Below are 17,598 nucleotides of genomic sequence, written 5' to 3'. Positions count from 1 at the left end.
TTGGGGAAATCCTCCATATAGCTCTTTGGTGTCCAGTTTTCAACATGGAATTAAAATGAAACCTCGTGTCTCATCAGTTTTAAAAGTGCCTGCATCCTGATTTCATTTCCCCTATCAACATCTGTTCCATCACATGACTGTTTGTTGTTATAAAGTCTCACGGTCAAATTAAAGTCTGGTGAAAAACTAACGTTTACTACAGTACTTCGTTTTTTTCCTTTTCAGCTTCTTTTATTAAATCAGTTTCAATACACATAACATTTAAAAAGTCATATTTGAATAAAAGCAGAGGTTAGAGCAATAATACAACACAGGTGCAGAATGTGGACTTAACGAACGCCAAACCTTCAAAAGTTGGAAGCCAAAAGGCAGCGCTATTCACATCCGACAGAATCAGGAATGCATCTTGTGTGTGTTTGAAGTCAGGAAAGCATTGGATGGAGAAGTGACCTCCTACTTTGCGTCAGTCGGTGCCATTTGCGGACCTGCTCATCTCCACAACACAGTTTGTGAGCGTGTGACGGGCTCGTATGGAAGACACCATATGGACAAAAATATTGGAACACGTGTGCCTCTTGAAACCCAAGTCATTCTTCAGCAAAAAGATTTCAGATGATGTGGGAACTGTTTGGAAAATACTTTTCCAGCATGACAGGGGAAAGTTCACACTTCCAGGTTGTCCATATAATGTACACTGAATACATCCCATCAAATTCTTTCTAAAAGGAAAAGTCATGCAACAGTTTTAATTGGAACACTGGAAAAAAATATAGTACAGGTAATGTATTTACAATAGATACTACGACAACACACTGCGTAAGAGTCACAGTAACAAGCAAATGGGACTAGGCAGCAGTTAATTAAGGATGGAACACAACAAAAGTCCAAAAGCATAAATAAAATCCCATCTACCAAACAGCCAATTCGACCTTGCCGCAGCCACCTACACTTTGAGCTTTGAGGAAACTAAAACACAGGCGAAGCTGAGAATGTGGGCACAGTGACCGTTTCAGTCAAAGTCCCTGTTGACCAGGACCAGCGGAGCCACCAGCGTCCACACGTAGAGAGCGATGCAGATCCAGCTGGACGACACCTTCACCCACACAGAGGGCCACTTGCTAGTCATGGCCTCGTAGTTGGAGTCGGGGCTGCAAGAGAGAACAACGTGGAGCAAAATTATGAGAAAGCAAGTTTGCTGGAGGTCAAAATGAGTTCTGAGGACCAAAATAAAAAAACAATGACTGAGTTAAAACTATGTTTAATGCTGAAGGACACAAAATAGCTCTCCCGACCGCTATATTTAAATGGACTTCCACCGCCCCCGAAGTGTGACATTGCTCACAAAGAATACATCAAAAATATACATATAGGACTGCCTCAGAAAATTAGAATATTGTGATAAAGTCCATTATTTTCTGTAATTCAATTAAATAAGCAAAAAATGTCATACATTCTGGATTCAAAATATTGTGCTTTTGTACATAAGAGCAAAACCATCTACAATCTCTAATAACAATAATGAGACACTTACTTGCTAATGCAAGCACACATTGATCGCTTCACAAGCAAATTAGGTTCCCCTTCGTCTAACAATTAGCATAGATTTTAAACATAGAAGGCCAAAACATCTCTAAAGAAAATTAAATTGCACTAATAAACTAGCCACTAGAGGGTGCCAAGAACTGCACAAATGGAAATCAACCTGACTTTTTTTAACAGATGTGTTCCTTTTAAATATTGTGAACATGACGACGACGATATTGTGGAAGTTTTAATACCACGATATTGCCCTTATCGTTACATCCCTAATATTGGCCTGATACAAGTATCTGTTAACGGGTACTCACCCGTTTGCAATGATTCGTCCATTCGCCCTTTCAGGCCATTCCCCACTGCTTACCTGTACCAATTGGTAAGCGTCATCATGATGTAGAGCGACGCCAGGAACAGCATGAAGTGGAAGAAGGAATAGGAGTAGGTGACTCCATCCTTCTCATTGTCCACGGCGCGGTTGGCCCCGCCGTCCTCCTCAAAGCTCTCGGCCTGGGGCCCGTCTTCGATCAGGGCGGATTCGTCGTTCGTCAGAGTCAGTTTGTTCACCTGGGCGTTGGATGAGTTACGAATACTGCGGGCGGAGAGAGAGAGAGACAGTGGCAGTCACACAAAGCCAGACGAGCGGCGCGCCCATTTGAAAAGCTCCCTTACCTGGAGTACAGGACACACATGAGGAAGAGCATCAAGCCCACAATGCCTTGAGCGTCCCACCACTGGACCGCGTGGTCCTGAGGTGACGGGGTGGTGACGTTCAGCCCGATGATTCCCAGAAGGCTCGGGTTGCACGTCCGATCTGCGAGAGCGGAAATGCAGATTGGGTTTACGAGTAAGGAAAAAAACTGACTGAAGCTTGCTTGTCATGATGACCGTTGGGAATGAGCAACTTTAACCTTGGCTGCTAATATTATAGAAAGCATACAACATTATATTGATATAAAAATAAAATAATAATGTGTGCTATCGCTCTTACCAGGTTCATTTGTCATTGCGGACCAGGTCAAGTACATAGTGTACAAGGTCACCAGGGAGGACTGCAGTAGGCCGGACCTGGGCTGGGACTCCTTTACTCACAAGCACAAAACAGGCATCAGTTAACTCTATGACTGCCAGCCATTTTCAGAAAAGATCACCCCATAGTGCCAGCTGATTTAGAGCATTTTGACCCATGTTTCAAGGCCCACAGAAAAGTGTATGTTAGGACTATGCAAACACAGCGTAGTCACTGCCATCTAATGGCCATAGTTAGTCATTACAGTATAGGATCAGTTTAAAACTGAGACCACAGCTGGCCAAGGCTTTTACGCTGTAAATTCCCATTAAAAGCGTCGTTTTCGGGAATTCCCGTCGGTGGTGCTACACGGTCGGTTTGTACGGTACGGGAATTCCCGACCCTGGCAGACAAAGAGTTAAGAAAAACGAGTTATGGAATTTTCATTTTAGTGAGTTTTTATTTCATTTTGAGTTTTTTTTTTTTTTTTAATTATTTATAAAAAAAAAAAAAAAAAAAGGCTCCACACGATTACTTGATTATTAGTTGTCCATTAATTTGATAATCTATTGCTTGTCGATGGATTTTGACGGCTCGACCCGGCGATTATTACCTGGATCTGAGGCAGGACGGAAATTACAGACGCTCCGAGGCAGAGCAACATGTTGATGCTGATGAAGACCTTGTTCTCCGTGCATCCATCGGAGCGGGTGTAATAGACGTAGAACAGGACCACGGCCACCAGAGACAGCACATAGTTGAGTGCAGTGACGGACAGCAGGGCTGCAAACAGAACCCGAAAGTCAGCAGACACCTCCCGACGGAAGGAGCAACCTCACGGTGACTCGACTTGGGCTCCATACCTGCGTACCAGCAGCGTGAATTGCCCTCCTCCATCTTCTCCACCCAGGACTCGTTCCAGGAATGGGCAAAGTCGATCAGTAAAACGAGCTGGATGAGGATGAAGCAGAATGCACCCGCCATACCGATGTAGAACCACACTGCAAAAACAGGATCACAAGTGGAAGTCAAAACCATCCATTTTCTTGACCGCTTATTCCTCACAAGGGTTGCTGGAGCCTATCTCAGCTGGTTTGGGCAGTAGGCCCAAATCTACAAATTTGTTCAGTCAACAACAGTGGTGACTTTGTCGAGATGGCACGTCCACGATCGCCACAATCTTAACACAAATTCTTTACGACGGCTGTTAAAGCCGTTTTGTGACAACCGCAGTCAAGCATACAAAATGAGTCATGATGTTTATATGGGTTACTGCCAGGTCAATCGGATCAAGATCTCTCAAGATTAAATGCAAACGGCAGCAGTCTATTACACAAAATTCACAATTGTGTATTTGGTTATTAACTCATTTTCTCCCAAAAAATTTATAAAAACGTTATATTGTAAATAATGCCATGGCCCCAATACGTTTTTGTTGTTTTTTTTAATGCTTGAGCATACAGAAGGCGTTGATGGAGCCTCTGACCTGAAGAGGTCGCTTAAAGCAATGGTAGTTATTACAAAAAAAGGCCAGCAGGTGGCAGCAAAGTATAAGAGATCAACCAGGGCCATGTTGCGAAAAAAGCTTTTTTTCCCCCCTAGTTTTAAACAGGTTTGTAAATAATGATGAAACTTAGCTATATTCTAATGCTAATTTCTGCAAAACAGACATATTGTCAAAATATTTTAGGGTTGACTTCCTTTTTAAATTTACTATTCATTTTTCCTTACTACAATCACCACCAAACAACTCACAATTAAGTAGTTACCTTGTGCTATATTTTCACGTTATACGCTTGTGTTTGTAAAGCAGAACTAGAGGGGCAAAAATAAATGTATAGTAAATAATTTTTAATAAGTAAAATAAAAACAAGTATAATAAATAAATAAATAAATAAATAAAATCTAGAAAAGCTTTCAAGATGATATTGGATGAGCATTGTCACAAATTGCCATTTTCCCCATTTATGAGCCGAGTCATACTCAAGTCAGAACAGAGCAGAAACAAGGTCGGTTACCAGTTGTAAAGGGACCCTCTGCGATGAAAAACGAAGCAACGGTGATGGCAACAGCTGCTGCAAACTTGAAGAACCAAAACCTGCAAAAGGAAATCCATTAGAGACCTCACTGGACTCCTCCAAATGTTACAAGTACTATAACGTATACTAGGGTTGTGCAATTAATCGAAATTACAATTACAATTTCAATTATTACACTCCACAATTACAAAATCAGTATAATCATAAAAGATTAATACTAATTTTGAGTTGTTCAAATTTATACATTTTGCACCTTTTTTTTTTAAATTATATAACATAAATTTTGTTTCATCCAAAAGGAACTTGCATAATTAGTGTTTCAAAAATTTTATTTGTCTTAATGTTTTTTATTTGTTTTTTTTTTTTACATGTAAACATTTTCTTGTTTTGTACCAAAAAATACAGGATCGTCCTACTGCACACAGTGCACAAGCTGCACTCCAATTTCAAGTTTTTGCCAACATAAAAAAAATAAATAAATATATTATTATTATAAATTCAGTTTGGTCCAAAAGTAACTTACATAATTATAATGGGGCTTTTATTTTATTTTTTAATTGGTCTTTATATTTTTAAATGCTTAAACATTTTCCTGTTTTGCACCAAAAAAAATACATTATTTGAAGAATGTTTTTTTTTCTTTCCATTACTGCCAAAATAATTGTGATTATTATTTTTCCCATAATCAAGCAGCCCTAGTATATACAATTGAAGTCTTATTGAAATGAACTTAAGATGCAATCATAATCACGATCCACCACAGGACATAGAGACACCCATATTCACATCTATAAGCAATTTATAATCTTCACTTGACCTAATAACAGGTCAACTGAAAATGAAATCACAGCGCATTTCTTTTATAAAGCTGACCAATCACAGCTGACCCGTTTTCTGAAGCGGAGCCATGATTGGCCTCGTACGTACTTATTTCTGAGTCTGGTCTCACCCATTATGCACTGCAGCCCGGGGGTCTTTGCTGCTCTTGACTTTGATCATCAGAAGAGAAAAGAGAAGGAAAAACATGGCCATGCCGAAGCAAACGCGGTACACAGCCTTGTAGCCGACCAGCACGTCACAGTTCACATGACCCTGCACGCCAGGAATGGATGAACCCATTCCTCCCTCACAGAATCCTGGAATCTAAACAAACACATCAACAAACATAGTCAAGAGTTGCAATCCATTTATTTATGAAGCACATTGATAATGTATGTCTTCATGGTTATAAATTTCGGTTTTAATTTATAGTACAATTCAATGTTTTCCCTTCATATTGTCATCAATAAAATGATCATTTAACTGTGTTTTGTATTTACTTGTGTTTTTGTGAAATTTCAACAATTAAGCGTGAACGTGGGATGAATATGCAAAAAAATAATAATAAATCTGAAATCATGCAAAAAATACTTTTTTTTATTATTATTTTTTATTATTTTTTTTATTATTAAATTTAAAATGCACCGCTTACGTGGTAATTTTTTCGGCATTTACTGTTAAGAGGTCGTCTCATCCTCCTCTTTTTTTCTAATACAGTTAATTACTTGCATAATTTAAAGTGGAAAAAAAATGACCCCAATAGTTTGACATGAACAAATATTCTGAATGTCACACGCAAACATTTAATAAATGCTTCACTTTAATGCATGTTATGTTTATTGTTCAAACACAACCTGTGCTACCTTTAACGTAGCCATCCACTGTTCAAGCAGCATTTGCAGTCAAAATTAATAATCTGCGTTAATACATGATTAATGCGATAATTTTTTGTGATTAATTAATTAGTTAACGCTTTAACTTTGACAGCACTAATACATATACAAATATGTAACATTATAAACGGGATCCTCAGTTTGCAATATTGCGTTTTATTTCAGTGCGTTTTTTTTTTTTTAATCCGTTTGTCATGTAATGTTTGTTTTTTTTCAGTGTGGCCGTCATGTTTACATTACAGTAACATAACGGCTGCATGCACTACATTTAGCTACACTTTGTGAATGAATGAAAATGTCTTTCTGTAAATTATAGCCTCATAAAACTGGACAACAAGGGAAGCTAACATGTATATTAGGATGCTGATTTATCAACTTTTTGACCTATTTTCTAGGTTATACTGATTATTTTCTGATTCACTCGCCATGACGTTCTGCCCTCCACCGCAAGGGGCGCACTTAAATGTGACGTCACACTAGTAGGGTCTATTCAATGTGTTGGTGCCTAAATTACCCCTATATACACATACAGGTGCACACACACAGGTGTTACCTTCTTCAAATGCTCCTCCATTCCCGGCATCAACATGATGCAGGCGATTCCTACTCCCAGCAGAAGAAAGAAGGCATAAATGAGACGAGTCACCGTCGAGTTGTTTCCACTGGGACAGCAGCGACACAACAGACAGGGGGCGCTGCCGCACAGACACGGGATCTGCGCAGTCCAATGAGAAATAGGTTATCTCCGGTCATATTACAACACGGTAAAGCTATAAATCAAATGTCAGGGAGGCAAGTAGGCCCCGGGATAGCTGCGTGTCGACACGGATATCAAATGATGCGGACTACCACGATAATATTGGACTCCAGCTTAACTGGCTGCGATGTCGCAAGAGCTTAAATCTCATAGCAGACTGTTTTGTTGACATCATCGTCAGTACGTGTTTACCGTTCACGGCAAAAAACAAAAATAAACAAAATCAGACTTATAATGCAACCGGAAATTGTTCTGTACTAACACGGACACTACACAAAGCTCCATAATGTCGTTAAGATTGAGTCTATACAATAAAATAAATCAGTGACTTGTTTTGGCCTTGTATTTTTTAACATAAAGAACAAGCTACAATGTGAGTAAAAACATCAGTTTTAAATTATGACTAACTTTTACACGTTATAATCACAAATCTCGCCGCATTGTCGATCTGCGTCACTGTAAAATCACACGGCCTTCGAATTTGTTATTGCGCAGTCATGTTAACCAAACGAAAAGAAACAAAAACCTACTGACACGCACACATAACTACATCATCGAAACTTATCGCCGACAACAAACGAGTTACGTACCCAGCTCGCCATGGAGCACAACCCCAGAACAGCTCCCATAATTTTCGATGTTTACTCTTTTCCACTCGGTTTCGGAGATGGCCGCGAGACTCTTAACAGAAGATGGAAGATTTTACTGTTCTGTCGTCTCTTCTTCTTCGCTGCTCTTTGTCGTGTGTTCACAATTGTGCACAATTATCTTACTGCCCTCTAGAGGACCAAAATAACACTCCACTAAGTGTCGTACATTGATGTGAGAATGAGTGTCGTTGTTGCTTTGCTTTCTGTGTCAGATGTGGGGGTTTTCAAACAAGTACATTGATTTAAATATAATTTGTATTTTTTGCTCAATACATACATATCATTTGCACATATGTAAAATCGTATTTATGAGGTGAGAATATCTCGGTCATTTTTTTTCTTTCTAAAAAAAAAAAAAAAAAAAAACTAGGCAAAGTAGCTAGTATCGTACAAGTAGTAGCAAAAGTTTTTGTTGGTACAGTGTATTTTTCGTGAAATCAATTTAAAAAATGAAAATATACATGAAAATTTATTTTAATTGATTTGAAAAACAAACAAAAAAGTAGTCAGTGCTACATGGAAGCAAAAACGTTTTCTGACAATGATTTGATCGTCAGTATTATGTCGTTAACTTATCAGACGAATCCATCGTTTGAAAAATGTAACTGGGCGTCATACAGTTCAGTTCAACCGTGAATCAATGCTGCCATCTGCTGGCCCACACAGGAACTGTAGGAATATCTTTCATTGAACTTGTTCTGAATATTTGCCTTAAAAAAAAACACATTTTTTCTTCACGTATTATATACAGTATTACACAGTCACTTAAGAATAAAAAAAAAAGTATGTAATTTTACCATTATTCTAAAACGCGTTTACTCTTATTTGTCCAAAGTCACCTTGCGGGCTGCCGTAGTAGTTAGCAACGAGTTGCTGGAGCTTGTTAGCTTCATTTTCGCGTGCCAGTTTGGTCCGATGAATGAAGCCCGTCAGCTTCGCAACAAAACCGAAGGTTTATTATTAACCGACACGGTCCATTTGCTTATTTGACTGTTCGCCGGCACCAACAGGTGAGTTTTATTGACTTTACATAAAAAAATAAAAATAAAAAAAAAGACGTAACGAATGTCCCTCAAAAGCGTCACCAAAAGTTGAGTGACGGAATGATCTCGTCTCAATGTTAGTTATAAATATATGTGGGCTTGATTTGGACACTAACGTATTATTCTACAAAATTATCTTTTTTTGACAACTTTACTAATTGTTAATATTAGCTGCACTCCAGTAAGGAATATAAGACTGTATGTTTTGTTTGCTTTATTTTTTTTGTATTGTTTAGGATGTCTCCCAAACCTTGGACCAAGTTTATTAAAGGCATCATTATCGTTGAACTTGCGGGCGTTTTTGGTGCATATGCTCTATTCCACACCATGAACACCAGCCAAGGTGTGTTTACACACAGAATAGCGTCATTATATTCATTATTTTGTTTTGAAACTAATTGAAATTGTTTCAGATTTCAGGAGCACGATGAAGAGACGGTTTCCATCCATTCTTGAAGGTGAGCGAGAACACAGTAAAAAATATAGACGATATCAGCAGCTGGGACAGGAAATGATGTCATCTCATCAAGCTCACTCACTTCCAGTTGCAATCCAACTAATAACATTCCCCACACGCTCAACGAATTCTCCTGTCAACAGTTTACTACAAGTCCAACGAGCTGGCGGGCGTGTACGACGTGCGGCAGAGGGACCAACTGGATTGGGCGACGGGCGGCGGCGACCGCTGACAACTACTTCCTCTTCCTCTTGTTCCCCGTCATCACCGTCGTCGTCGTCTTGTTGCCGCGTCCAAAGCGCTTCTTCTTGTTCTTGTTGAACGCTGCCTTCTTCCTGCGCATCGTCTTGGCGTCGCGGTCGTGGATCCAGTCGTCGCGTTGGCTCTCCCACTTCAGCTGCTTGACGCCTGCACAGGAAGGGCGCCGCCATTTTGTGAGAAACTTTCCCAAATGAAGGACAATTTGGGGTCACAAACTTGTGAGAAAAAAAAAAAGCAATAAATGACCCAGTTCGAAAGAATTTGATTTTTTGGTCGATCATTTCTCAGTTTTGACTTTGACCGAGGTCATTGTAGTTAAAAACTAATGAAACGAAATTTGAAAGTTCACAAAATAAAAATTAAATCCTTCAAAAAACAAACTAATAAACTATAATCTCAGTGAAAATGTCTTATCATTGTTGATTATCATTCATGAGCTTTCAGAGTTTATTTTAGTGCAAAAAAATGCACTCCACAAATACTCTGTATATTAAAAAAAAATAAAAAATTAAGTGAAAAAAAAAAAAAACTGCCATCAAAACAAAGTGTAAAATGCTTGCGACCTTTTATTGTTACCTGCTTTGTCAGTGTTGGCCATGGCGTTGATTCCGATGTTGTCAAACTTGGCGCCGGCATTTTCGTCGAGCAGGCAGCCAAACTTCATCCCAAAAAAAAAAATGTATTATTACAATAACCCATAAGGGTAAAAAAAAAAAAAAAAAAAAAGTAAATGAATACGGTGCATCCCAGTGTGACCTCTGACCTCTTCAGCCGCTGTGAACATCCCCGTTCCTTTTTGTCCTTTCTTTTTCTTCTTTGCTGCTTTGGGGCCTGACCGGAAGATGAAAAACGAATCAAGTTGACCTCGAATGTGGAAAAATCATTTCCAAAAGTTAACAAATGCGAACCAACCGAAATTTTGCGAGAAGTCCAGCTCTTCTGTTGACTTCCTTTTGACTTTCTTGGAACGCGGCGTCATGACGGGAACCTCGTCTTTGTCATCTGAGGAAGAGGAGGAAATTTAAAGACATTTTTTGACACAGACAACTTGCATGCAAAATGTTTTAGTCCAACTTTTAAAATAAATCAATCGTTTGTAGACTCACCAAAGTCAAGATCTTGGTCCTCGTCGTCGTCTTCGAGCTCTGGAACTGAAACCACGAGTGAATGCTTAAGTGCTTATTTACAAATACGCTAACAGCCAAAAACAAAAAAAAAACAAATTACCATCATCATCATCATCATCATCTCCATCAGGATCCATGAAGGTTCCTCCTTCTTCATCCTGGTCTTCCCCGAAGTCTTCCTCGTCCATGCTGCCCAGCGACACCTCCTCGTCGTCCAGGTCGTCCAAATCCGAGTCTTCGGAGTCGTCTGCGTCCTTTTTGCCGCCTTTTTTCTTTTTTCCGCCCGACACGTTCCTGGCACGTTGAGAAACGCACGATTAGCTTGGCGGCTGAGCTAGCATCCGCCTGGGCCGCGGACAACATGCTAACGCGCTAAATGTAGCATCTTGTTCTAAACTTTTTTTTTTTTAAATTTTAGTGAACCATATTCATACTTGTTTTTGAACATTTCAATGTGCTAGACAACTGTAGAAATAAATTTGACAAAAAGTACACATTTTGTCACTACATCCACACCAAAAATGTTCAGCTCACCCGGCAAAGTCCAAGTCTTTGTCTGGGAAATGGGTGAAGTAGGAGTCCGCTTCGCACGAGTCTGTTGGGAACACGAGACTCGTCAGCAACGACAAGACGACGACGAGTGTGGCAAAGGAGTCGACTGACCGAGGATCTTCTCAAACTCGTCGTCGTCCACGTCCTCCACGCTCTCGGCGTCGTCGTCCGTTTTGGGCCGGCGGAGTTTGTTCTCCTGCTGACGCTTCTTGAAGAAGCTGCGAGGCAACAAAACCCAAGATCAAGGAGCATCAAACTCATATTAGATCAGGGGCCGCATGGAGGAAAATATATTACCAAGTGGGCCGCATCGGTAAAATAACGGTATATAACTTGAAAAAAATTGCCGTCATTTCTATGCACATTTTCGTGGACCAAAATGAAAAATAATAATAATAATAATTTAAAAAAAAAACAACAACAACGTAACTTTAAGTTGTGTGTAAAATGATGACATCCAGGACAATTCCCCATACAAGTGAAAGTACAAATTTATGCTTTAATTGTGGCGGCTGATTAATTAATTAGTCCGACATTACAATTTTATTTTTTTAACTTAACAAAATTACCTTGCGGGCCTAATTAAACCCCCTTGCGGGCCCAATCCGGCCCACGGGCCGTATGTTTGACACCCCTGACTTAAAGTGAATTGAATAATCCAAGCAACAAAAGCAAGCTGATGTCAGCGCTGTGTCGAGCGATATCAGTGGCTCAGGCTGGAGGTGGGGAACTAATTAGGTGGAGGCGGCCACCTCTTTATTTTGTACACAGGAAAAACCCTGGACACACAATTTACTCAAATGTGGAGAAAAAAAAAACAAGAGAAAGAATTTTTGTTTTTGTTTTTTTTGTTTTGTTTTCAAACCAAAAAAAAAAAAAAAAAAAAAAAAAAACTCACCGATAAAAGAAGATTTGGTCCACAGGAATCTGACTTTCTTCTTTACACAGAAACTCTTCACTGTTCACTAAAAAAAATAAAATAAAAATCCACGAAATGAAAACTGTGCTAGAGAACAACAATGCAGTCAAATTCATGAATAAAATAAAAATTAAAAACTCCTTTATGATTTCAAAAGAAAGTGAAAGTTGTCACCCGCTAAAGAGCTGCCATGCGACCTCTGCTTGCGCTGCAACACGGCGTCTGTGTTCTCTGCAAGACAAAAATGTCGCCGTTATTATTTTTTCTTCTCTCCATTTCATGTAAATATTGTTTGTTTCTTTGTGATTACGTTTGCCCTTAGTCTGTTTGGGGTTTCTGAAGACAAATCTGTCGAGGAAGCGCATGAGTGTGAAGTCCTGCAGGGGGTCGCCAGAGTACTGGATGAAGTCATCCTGTTCACATTGCAAACATTTTCAGTCACTTTAAACTTAAAAAAAATAAATAAATGTCCAATGAAACCACAATATGTGAGAGGAGAATTATGAATTTGTTTGTTTCACCTGCAGGAGAGTTTTCGCAAAGAGCGACACGGATGGGTGGAAGTGCAGCGACAACTGAGGAAGGAAACGGGAAACATTCAAAAGACTACAAAAATGGACTCTTGGAACGTTTCAGAAAGATTTCAAGACCACAAAAAAAATGACAAAACTACAAAGATGAATGCTTATTAGATAGTAAAAAATAACAACATGAAGGCGTCACACTTTTTTTTTTAAACATTAAAGGACTACAAACATGGAGTCCTAATTATATGCATGAAAAACTACAAACATGAAGTCCATGCTTATTATAATAGATGAAAAAAATACTAAGTTTGAGTCTTTTAATCCTTATTGGAGAGGGGAAAAATACAAACATTAAAGGACTACAAACATGGAGTCCTCATAATTATATGCATGAAAACTAAAAACATTAACTCATTGACTCCCAGCCATTTTCATTGAAGTGACCCCTTTTGACAGATTTTACAAGGCCCACAGAACATTATGTTCTATTGTTATAAAAACGTGAAACCTACAAAAAGAAAGATTAGTCTCTTTCATCAGAAAAAAAAAGTAATTTGTATCTGTTTCTATTTTGCAGCCATTAGCTTTAGAATATAGCTAAGTTTAATCAATATTAACATTCCTGGTGAAAACATTGACAAACAGAGCTTGTTGAAACATGGCCCTGGCTGATCTTTTATACTCTGCCGACACCTGCTGGCTGTGTTTTTTTAATATCATTGCTTTAAGCCACCTCGTCATGTCAGAAGCTGCATCAAAGCCTTCTGTATGCGCTTGCAAAAAAAACAAAAAAAAACAACAACAAAAACAAATACAAAAAAACGCGCAAACACGTTTTTGGCAGTGAATGACTAAGTATTTAAAAACGTTTTTACACGTTTTGGGGCTTGAACGAGTTAAGTCCATCCTTATTAGAAATGGGAAAAAAGTACAAAGTTCGAGTCTTTTAAACCTTATTGGAGCGTAAAAAAAAAAATACAAACATTAAAGGACTACAAACATGGAGTGTGCGCGAGTGCGTGTACGTTACTCACTCTGTGAAGTTCCCACAATGTGGTGTGGGCCACGCCGCAGAATAATGGATTCCTGTGCACCGGGTTGTACTTCCCGATTTGCTTATCGGCTGTTGACAGGAAATCAATCAATCATCAATTAATGAATGATCTTGTGATGACAGCAAGAGGGGGCGTGGTCATTTTTGGTGTGAGTGAGTGAGCGCGAGACGGACCTTGCAGGTTCTGATGATGCACCCACGACGCCGCAGGTTTGGACTCCTTCACGCTTGTCGTCGCCTCCTCCATCTTGTCGGCGTCAGTGAAGTGCTCCTCTTCATCATCATCATCATCTTCATCAGGGAGGTCTTTGAACGTCTCTTCTCCGTCCTCAAAAAACGTCATGAAATGTTTTAAAACATTATAAGATGTTTGTGATGTCGATTTTGGACCGTGTTCCTACATCGTCCTCCTCCTTCAGCAACGTCTTGAGCTCCGGCTTGGCCCGCATGACCTCGGAGACGAGGAAGAGGGCGCCGCAGGCAAAGTTGGCCCCTTGCTCGGCGCTGACCTGCAGCAGGCGCTTGATGAAGGCTTTGATGCGACGCGGCACCGTGTCGGCCTTCAGCGATTTGTACAGCAGGTTGAGGAACATGTTCTGCCGGCTGGACGTCGACAGGCCCGCGTCCAGAAGCTTCCTGCGGACGGACGAAAGAAGAAGAAGAAGAAAGGAGAACGCAAGAACATTAGTAGCATGTGGAACCAAACGTAATTCAATTCACAGGTGGTGCAGGTATTATTTTTTCAATTACCAGATTAATGTTCTATTCTATAGTATCTGTGATTTACAATGTGGGTGGGGCTAGAAGGCGGGGCCTGGTGGTCATGTGAGTGACGTGGGCGTCAGAGATGAGCGGTTTGAGTGACTCGTCAGCTGGTGAATTAATGTGCTTATTATGTCTTTCGTTTTACGTATTTTCTTGGAAATTCTGTCGTTAGTCCATCAGGCCCTGGGACTTTTCCTATTTTTTTCAAATGATTTATGGCTTTTATTCATTTGTTATTGCTGCAACCAGATTTGAATTATTCCTGGAATATTGGATCTAAAAAAAATATTTTGCTTTTTTTAAATGCAAATCTGAAAGCTTCATTAATTCCTGGAGGATCACGTATAATCTGCTGTTTGTGTCTCATTCTGTAATTGTCAGAGGCACCAGCCTAATAGTTTTTCGGAATGTTTGTTTTAGCAGATGTTTTCAATGGACCTTTGGACATAATGTTTGAAAATAGGGGTGTCACGCGATTAAAATCTTTAATTGTCATTAATCGCATGACTTCGATAGTTAACTTGCGATTAATCGCAAATTTTATATCTGTTCTAAACATGCAACAAAATATTTTTTTTTCCCTAAGTTTCATACTGTTGTTAATATAAAAGGGGAAACAGTGTTTAAAGGGATACTTATTTAGCCATTTTTGGCAGTCAAACATGAATATTTTGCCTATAATAAATGTGATATTTTCATTATTTATCACGTACAATTAGTACCTTTAAAAACACATTTTGCAACTTGCTGTCAACTGAAAATTACATCACAAAGGCTCAGGTAACCAATCACAGCTCAGCTTGTGAATGTCACATGACCAAACCTAGGAAACAGGTGAGCTGTGATTGGTTACCTGAGCCCTTGTGATGTAATCTTCAGTCGACAGCAAGTTGCAAAATTTGTTTTTAAAGGTACTAATTGTACGTGAAAAATGATAAAAGTATCAAATTGATTATAGACAAAATATTAATTTCTCAATCTCAAATTTTTACATCTGTTTTTCAAAGTTTCATACTCTTGTTAATATAAAAGTGGATACAATGTTTAATCGAAATATGACTGCATCTTTTGGTCAAGTTATTCCAATAATGGCCGCAGCCCCAAGATTACCTGTACAAGGCGCTGTAGTAGCGGTCGGAGACGCTCTGCTCGGCGTTCATGACTTGGAAGAGCAGCATGAGCGCCTGCACGGCCGTGTTGAACTTGACCATGTGGACCACCTTGAAGAGCGTGTCCATCTGCTCCCGCACCTTCTCGTCTCCGGCGCTGGCGTACGGGTACGCCCGGTTGACGCCCGTCAGCAGCGCGCCGAGCATCTTGGACTCGACGATCTTCTTGCTGACGCAGGCGCGGAAGAAGGAGAAGTAGACGGCGATGAGCTTGGCGGCCAGCGCGTCCTCCTCGCGGCTGAGGAGCACTTGGCTGAGGAAGCAGACGGCGTAGTACTGTGCCTTGGCGCTGATGTTGGCGCGGAACATGAGGCGCTCCACCTCGCAGCACACCACCGCCTTCATGTTGGGGTGCTTGTGCAGCAGCGTCTCCAGCAGGTGCGAGGCCTTGGCCGCCATCTTGTACTCGGGGTCGCCCAGCTTGTTGACCAGCTGGATGAGCAGCGCCCGCTCCTGCTCGGGGAGATGGCACAGGAGCTCGTACGCGGTGGTCAGCGCCTTGGCCTTGGTGGCCGGCACCGTGTCGTGGGCCACCGCGTCCAACGAGGCCACGAATTGCGCCACGTGCTGCTTCAGGCGGTGCTCGAAGTACCAGAGGATCAGGCGGCGGTCGCGGGCGTCGCGGTTGCCGCTCGCCAGCTCCTCCAGTTTGTCGAACGGGTGTTGGTCAAAAGGCCGCAGCTTCCTGTTTTCCGGCAGAAGGTCGGACATGAAGAGCTCCCGCAGCGTGTCCAGTGCCATCAGGCCCATCCGCCGGTTTCCCTTCATCTTCACCATGGACACCAGGTTCTCCACGTGTTCCAGCATATGCACGGGGGCGTCCTGGATCAGAACCGTCATCGCCGCCATCCTGTCGGCCAGAACGCCCTCCGAGACCACCGTCTTCATCCAGGCCGAGTTGGCTCCTTTCTGCAGGGTTTTCTTGCTCTTATACAGCTGCACGTCAGCCTCGTAGAGACGCTGAGCCAGCGTCTTGTAGGACGACACCGCGCTGGGATTCTGCGGGACCGTGGAGCCCTCTGCGCTGTATTCCTGGTCATACCATTTGCCTCCAGGTTTGACCAGAAGGACTTTCCTTTGATGGAACTCAAACACATTCTGTTTGCCTCGTTTCCCAGATGTCGTCGCCACCGCCGCTCCTTTCGTCGTCTTTTTCTCCTTCTTCTGCTCCTCAGAAGGTTTCTGTTGTTTGGTTGCTTTTTCTGCAGCAGGTTTCTCCGCTTTCGACTTTGGGAGCTCCTTCTTCGAAATGTCCTTTTCTTCTGTCTTGTCAGGGACGACCTGGACCTTGGCAAGGTCCCGAATACCCAAATTAGAGATGAACTTTTCCAGCTCACCTTCCTCGAGGTCATCTATGGCGCCTTGCTTGCCTCCGTCCACCAGCTCGTTGGACGCGTCCAAGTTGGACAGGAGCCTAAAGTCAGCCTGCAGACAACAATTAGAAAAATGCCGTAATTCATTTACAAGACTCTTTTACGTAAATATTTGTGCTTTACTTAAGTTAGTAGTTTATCCACTGCTATTTATCTGACAATTCGACTTGTTTGCTTGAAGTCACCTGAGTTCCACCGAGCCGTAAAACTTCCTCCAGGTTGAACGCGTCCGCATCCTCCTGGCGTCCATTTTCTACTCTGTTTGCATTGTCACCTTCGTCGTCGTAGTTTTCCTCCTCCATTTTATTCTGTCCCGACCACTTTTTACTCGCATTCGACTTTTTCCGATGCTTGTTTTTGGCCGCCATGCTGCCAACATGAGGACGCCTAACCCGGAAGTGGAATGGCTGGCATCACAAGGTCATTTCCGCACACAGATCAGCGTTTCCGCACAAGTTGTTTTTTTTTCTGTGCAAGAAACACACCAAGGTTATAAAACTATCATAAAATATACAATTGTGATTAAAAATATTTTCACATAAAATGTAGATGATTTATGTTTATTTTTTCCCCCTCCGAATCGGACGCGTGGTTAGTATAGTCGCCAGTCCGAGTCTGGGTACTCCGGCTTTCACTCACATGCCAAAACAT

The 17,598-nt window shown here is 41.1% G+C and overlaps 3 protein-coding genes across 4 annotated transcripts; 1 reads left to right on the top strand and 2 right to left on the bottom strand.

Annotated features, from left to right (window-relative positions):
- Positions 1-205: 205 nt before the first annotated feature.
- serinc1 (serine incorporator 1) lies at positions 206-7,806 on the bottom strand. Its single transcript, XM_077510381.1, has 10 exons — positions 7,641-7,806; positions 6,847-7,008; positions 5,531-5,724; positions 4,561-4,640; positions 3,406-3,543; positions 3,156-3,325; positions 2,525-2,615; positions 2,206-2,347; positions 1,901-2,125; positions 206-1,148 (listed from the first exon to the last, which is right to left on the bottom strand). Exons 1-10 carry the CDS (start codon positions 7,677-7,679, stop codon positions 1,010-1,012), a joined length of 1,380 nt encoding a protein of 459 aa, XP_077366507.1. The 5' UTR covers positions 7,680-7,806; the 3' UTR covers positions 206-1,009.
- A 730-nt stretch (positions 7,807-8,536) lies between these two features.
- On the top strand, positions 8,537-9,721 carry LOC144010187 (protein CEBPZOS-like). Its single transcript, XM_077510383.1, has 4 exons — positions 8,537-8,710; positions 8,980-9,086; positions 9,157-9,201; positions 9,344-9,721. Exons 2-4 carry the CDS (start codon positions 8,981-8,983, stop codon positions 9,430-9,432), a joined length of 240 nt encoding a protein of 79 aa, XP_077366509.1. The 5' UTR covers positions 8,537-8,710; position 8,980; the 3' UTR covers positions 9,433-9,721.
- Positions 8,752-17,431, bottom strand: cebpz (CCAAT enhancer binding protein zeta). 2 transcript variants are annotated; one of them, XM_077510373.1, is made up of 17 exons: positions 17,133-17,431; positions 15,516-16,999; positions 14,042-14,276; positions 13,815-13,968; positions 13,621-13,709; positions 12,581-12,634; positions 12,370-12,472; positions 12,234-12,290; positions 12,039-12,105; positions 11,252-11,358; positions 11,123-11,183; positions 10,689-10,882; positions 10,568-10,612; positions 10,374-10,463; positions 10,225-10,292; positions 10,038-10,119; positions 8,752-9,608 (listed from the first exon to the last, which is right to left on the bottom strand). In XM_077510373.1, exons 1-17 carry the CDS (start codon positions 17,313-17,315, stop codon positions 9,436-9,438), a joined length of 3,246 nt encoding a protein of 1,081 aa, XP_077366499.1. In that variant the 5' UTR covers positions 17,316-17,431; the 3' UTR covers positions 8,752-9,435. The 2 variants fall into 2 exon arrangements, with proteins under 2 accessions (XP_077366499.1, XP_077366500.1); XM_077510374.1 differs by having other exon boundaries at positions 10,568-10,606.
- Positions 17,432-17,598: the final 167 nt, after the last annotated feature.

This window comes from Festucalex cinctus, chromosome 21 (assembly GCF_051991245.1).
Source record: "Festucalex cinctus isolate MCC-2025b chromosome 21, RoL_Fcin_1.0, whole genome shotgun sequence".
Classification (NCBI taxonomy): domain Eukaryota; kingdom Metazoa; phylum Chordata; class Actinopteri; order Syngnathiformes; family Syngnathidae; genus Festucalex; species Festucalex cinctus.
Note: the sequence above shows the minus strand (reverse complement) of the source record. Positions and strands in the feature narration are given on the sequence as shown.

Coding starts and splice junctions, on each gene's coding strand:
- serinc1 (XM_077510381.1), bottom strand. CDS start 7,679: ATGGGAGCTGTTCTGGGGTTGTGCTCCATGGCGAGCTGG. Junction 3,544..4,560: donor AGAGGGTCCCTTTACAACTG/GTAACCGACCTT, acceptor CTGTTTTTGCAG/TGTGGTTCTACATCGGTATG. Junction 2,348..2,524: donor CGCAATGACAAATGAACCTG/GTAAGAGCGATA, acceptor CCGCTCTCGCAG/ATCGGACGTGCAACCCGAGC.
- LOC144010187 (XM_077510383.1), top strand. CDS start 8,981: ATGTCTCCCAAACCTTGGACCAAGTTTATTAAAGGCATCATTATCGTT. Junction 9,087..9,156: donor CACCATGAACACCAGCCAAG/GTGTGTTTACAC, acceptor AAATTGTTTCAG/ATTTCAGGAGCACGATGAAG. Junction 9,202..9,343: donor GTTTCCATCCATTCTTGAAG/GTGAGCGAGAAC, acceptor TCCTGTCAACAG/TTTACTACAAGTCCAACGAG.
- cebpz (XM_077510373.1), bottom strand. CDS start 17,315: ATGGCGGCCAAAAACAAGCATCGGAAAAAGTCGAATGCGAGTAAAAAG. Junction 12,635..13,620: donor CATTGTGGGAACTTCACAGA/GTGAGTAACGTA, acceptor TTCCTTCCTCAG/TTGTCGCTGCACTTCCACCC. Junction 12,473..12,580: donor TTGCGAAAACTCTCCTGCAG/GTGAAACAAACA, acceptor CAATGTGAACAG/GATGACTTCATCCAGTACTC.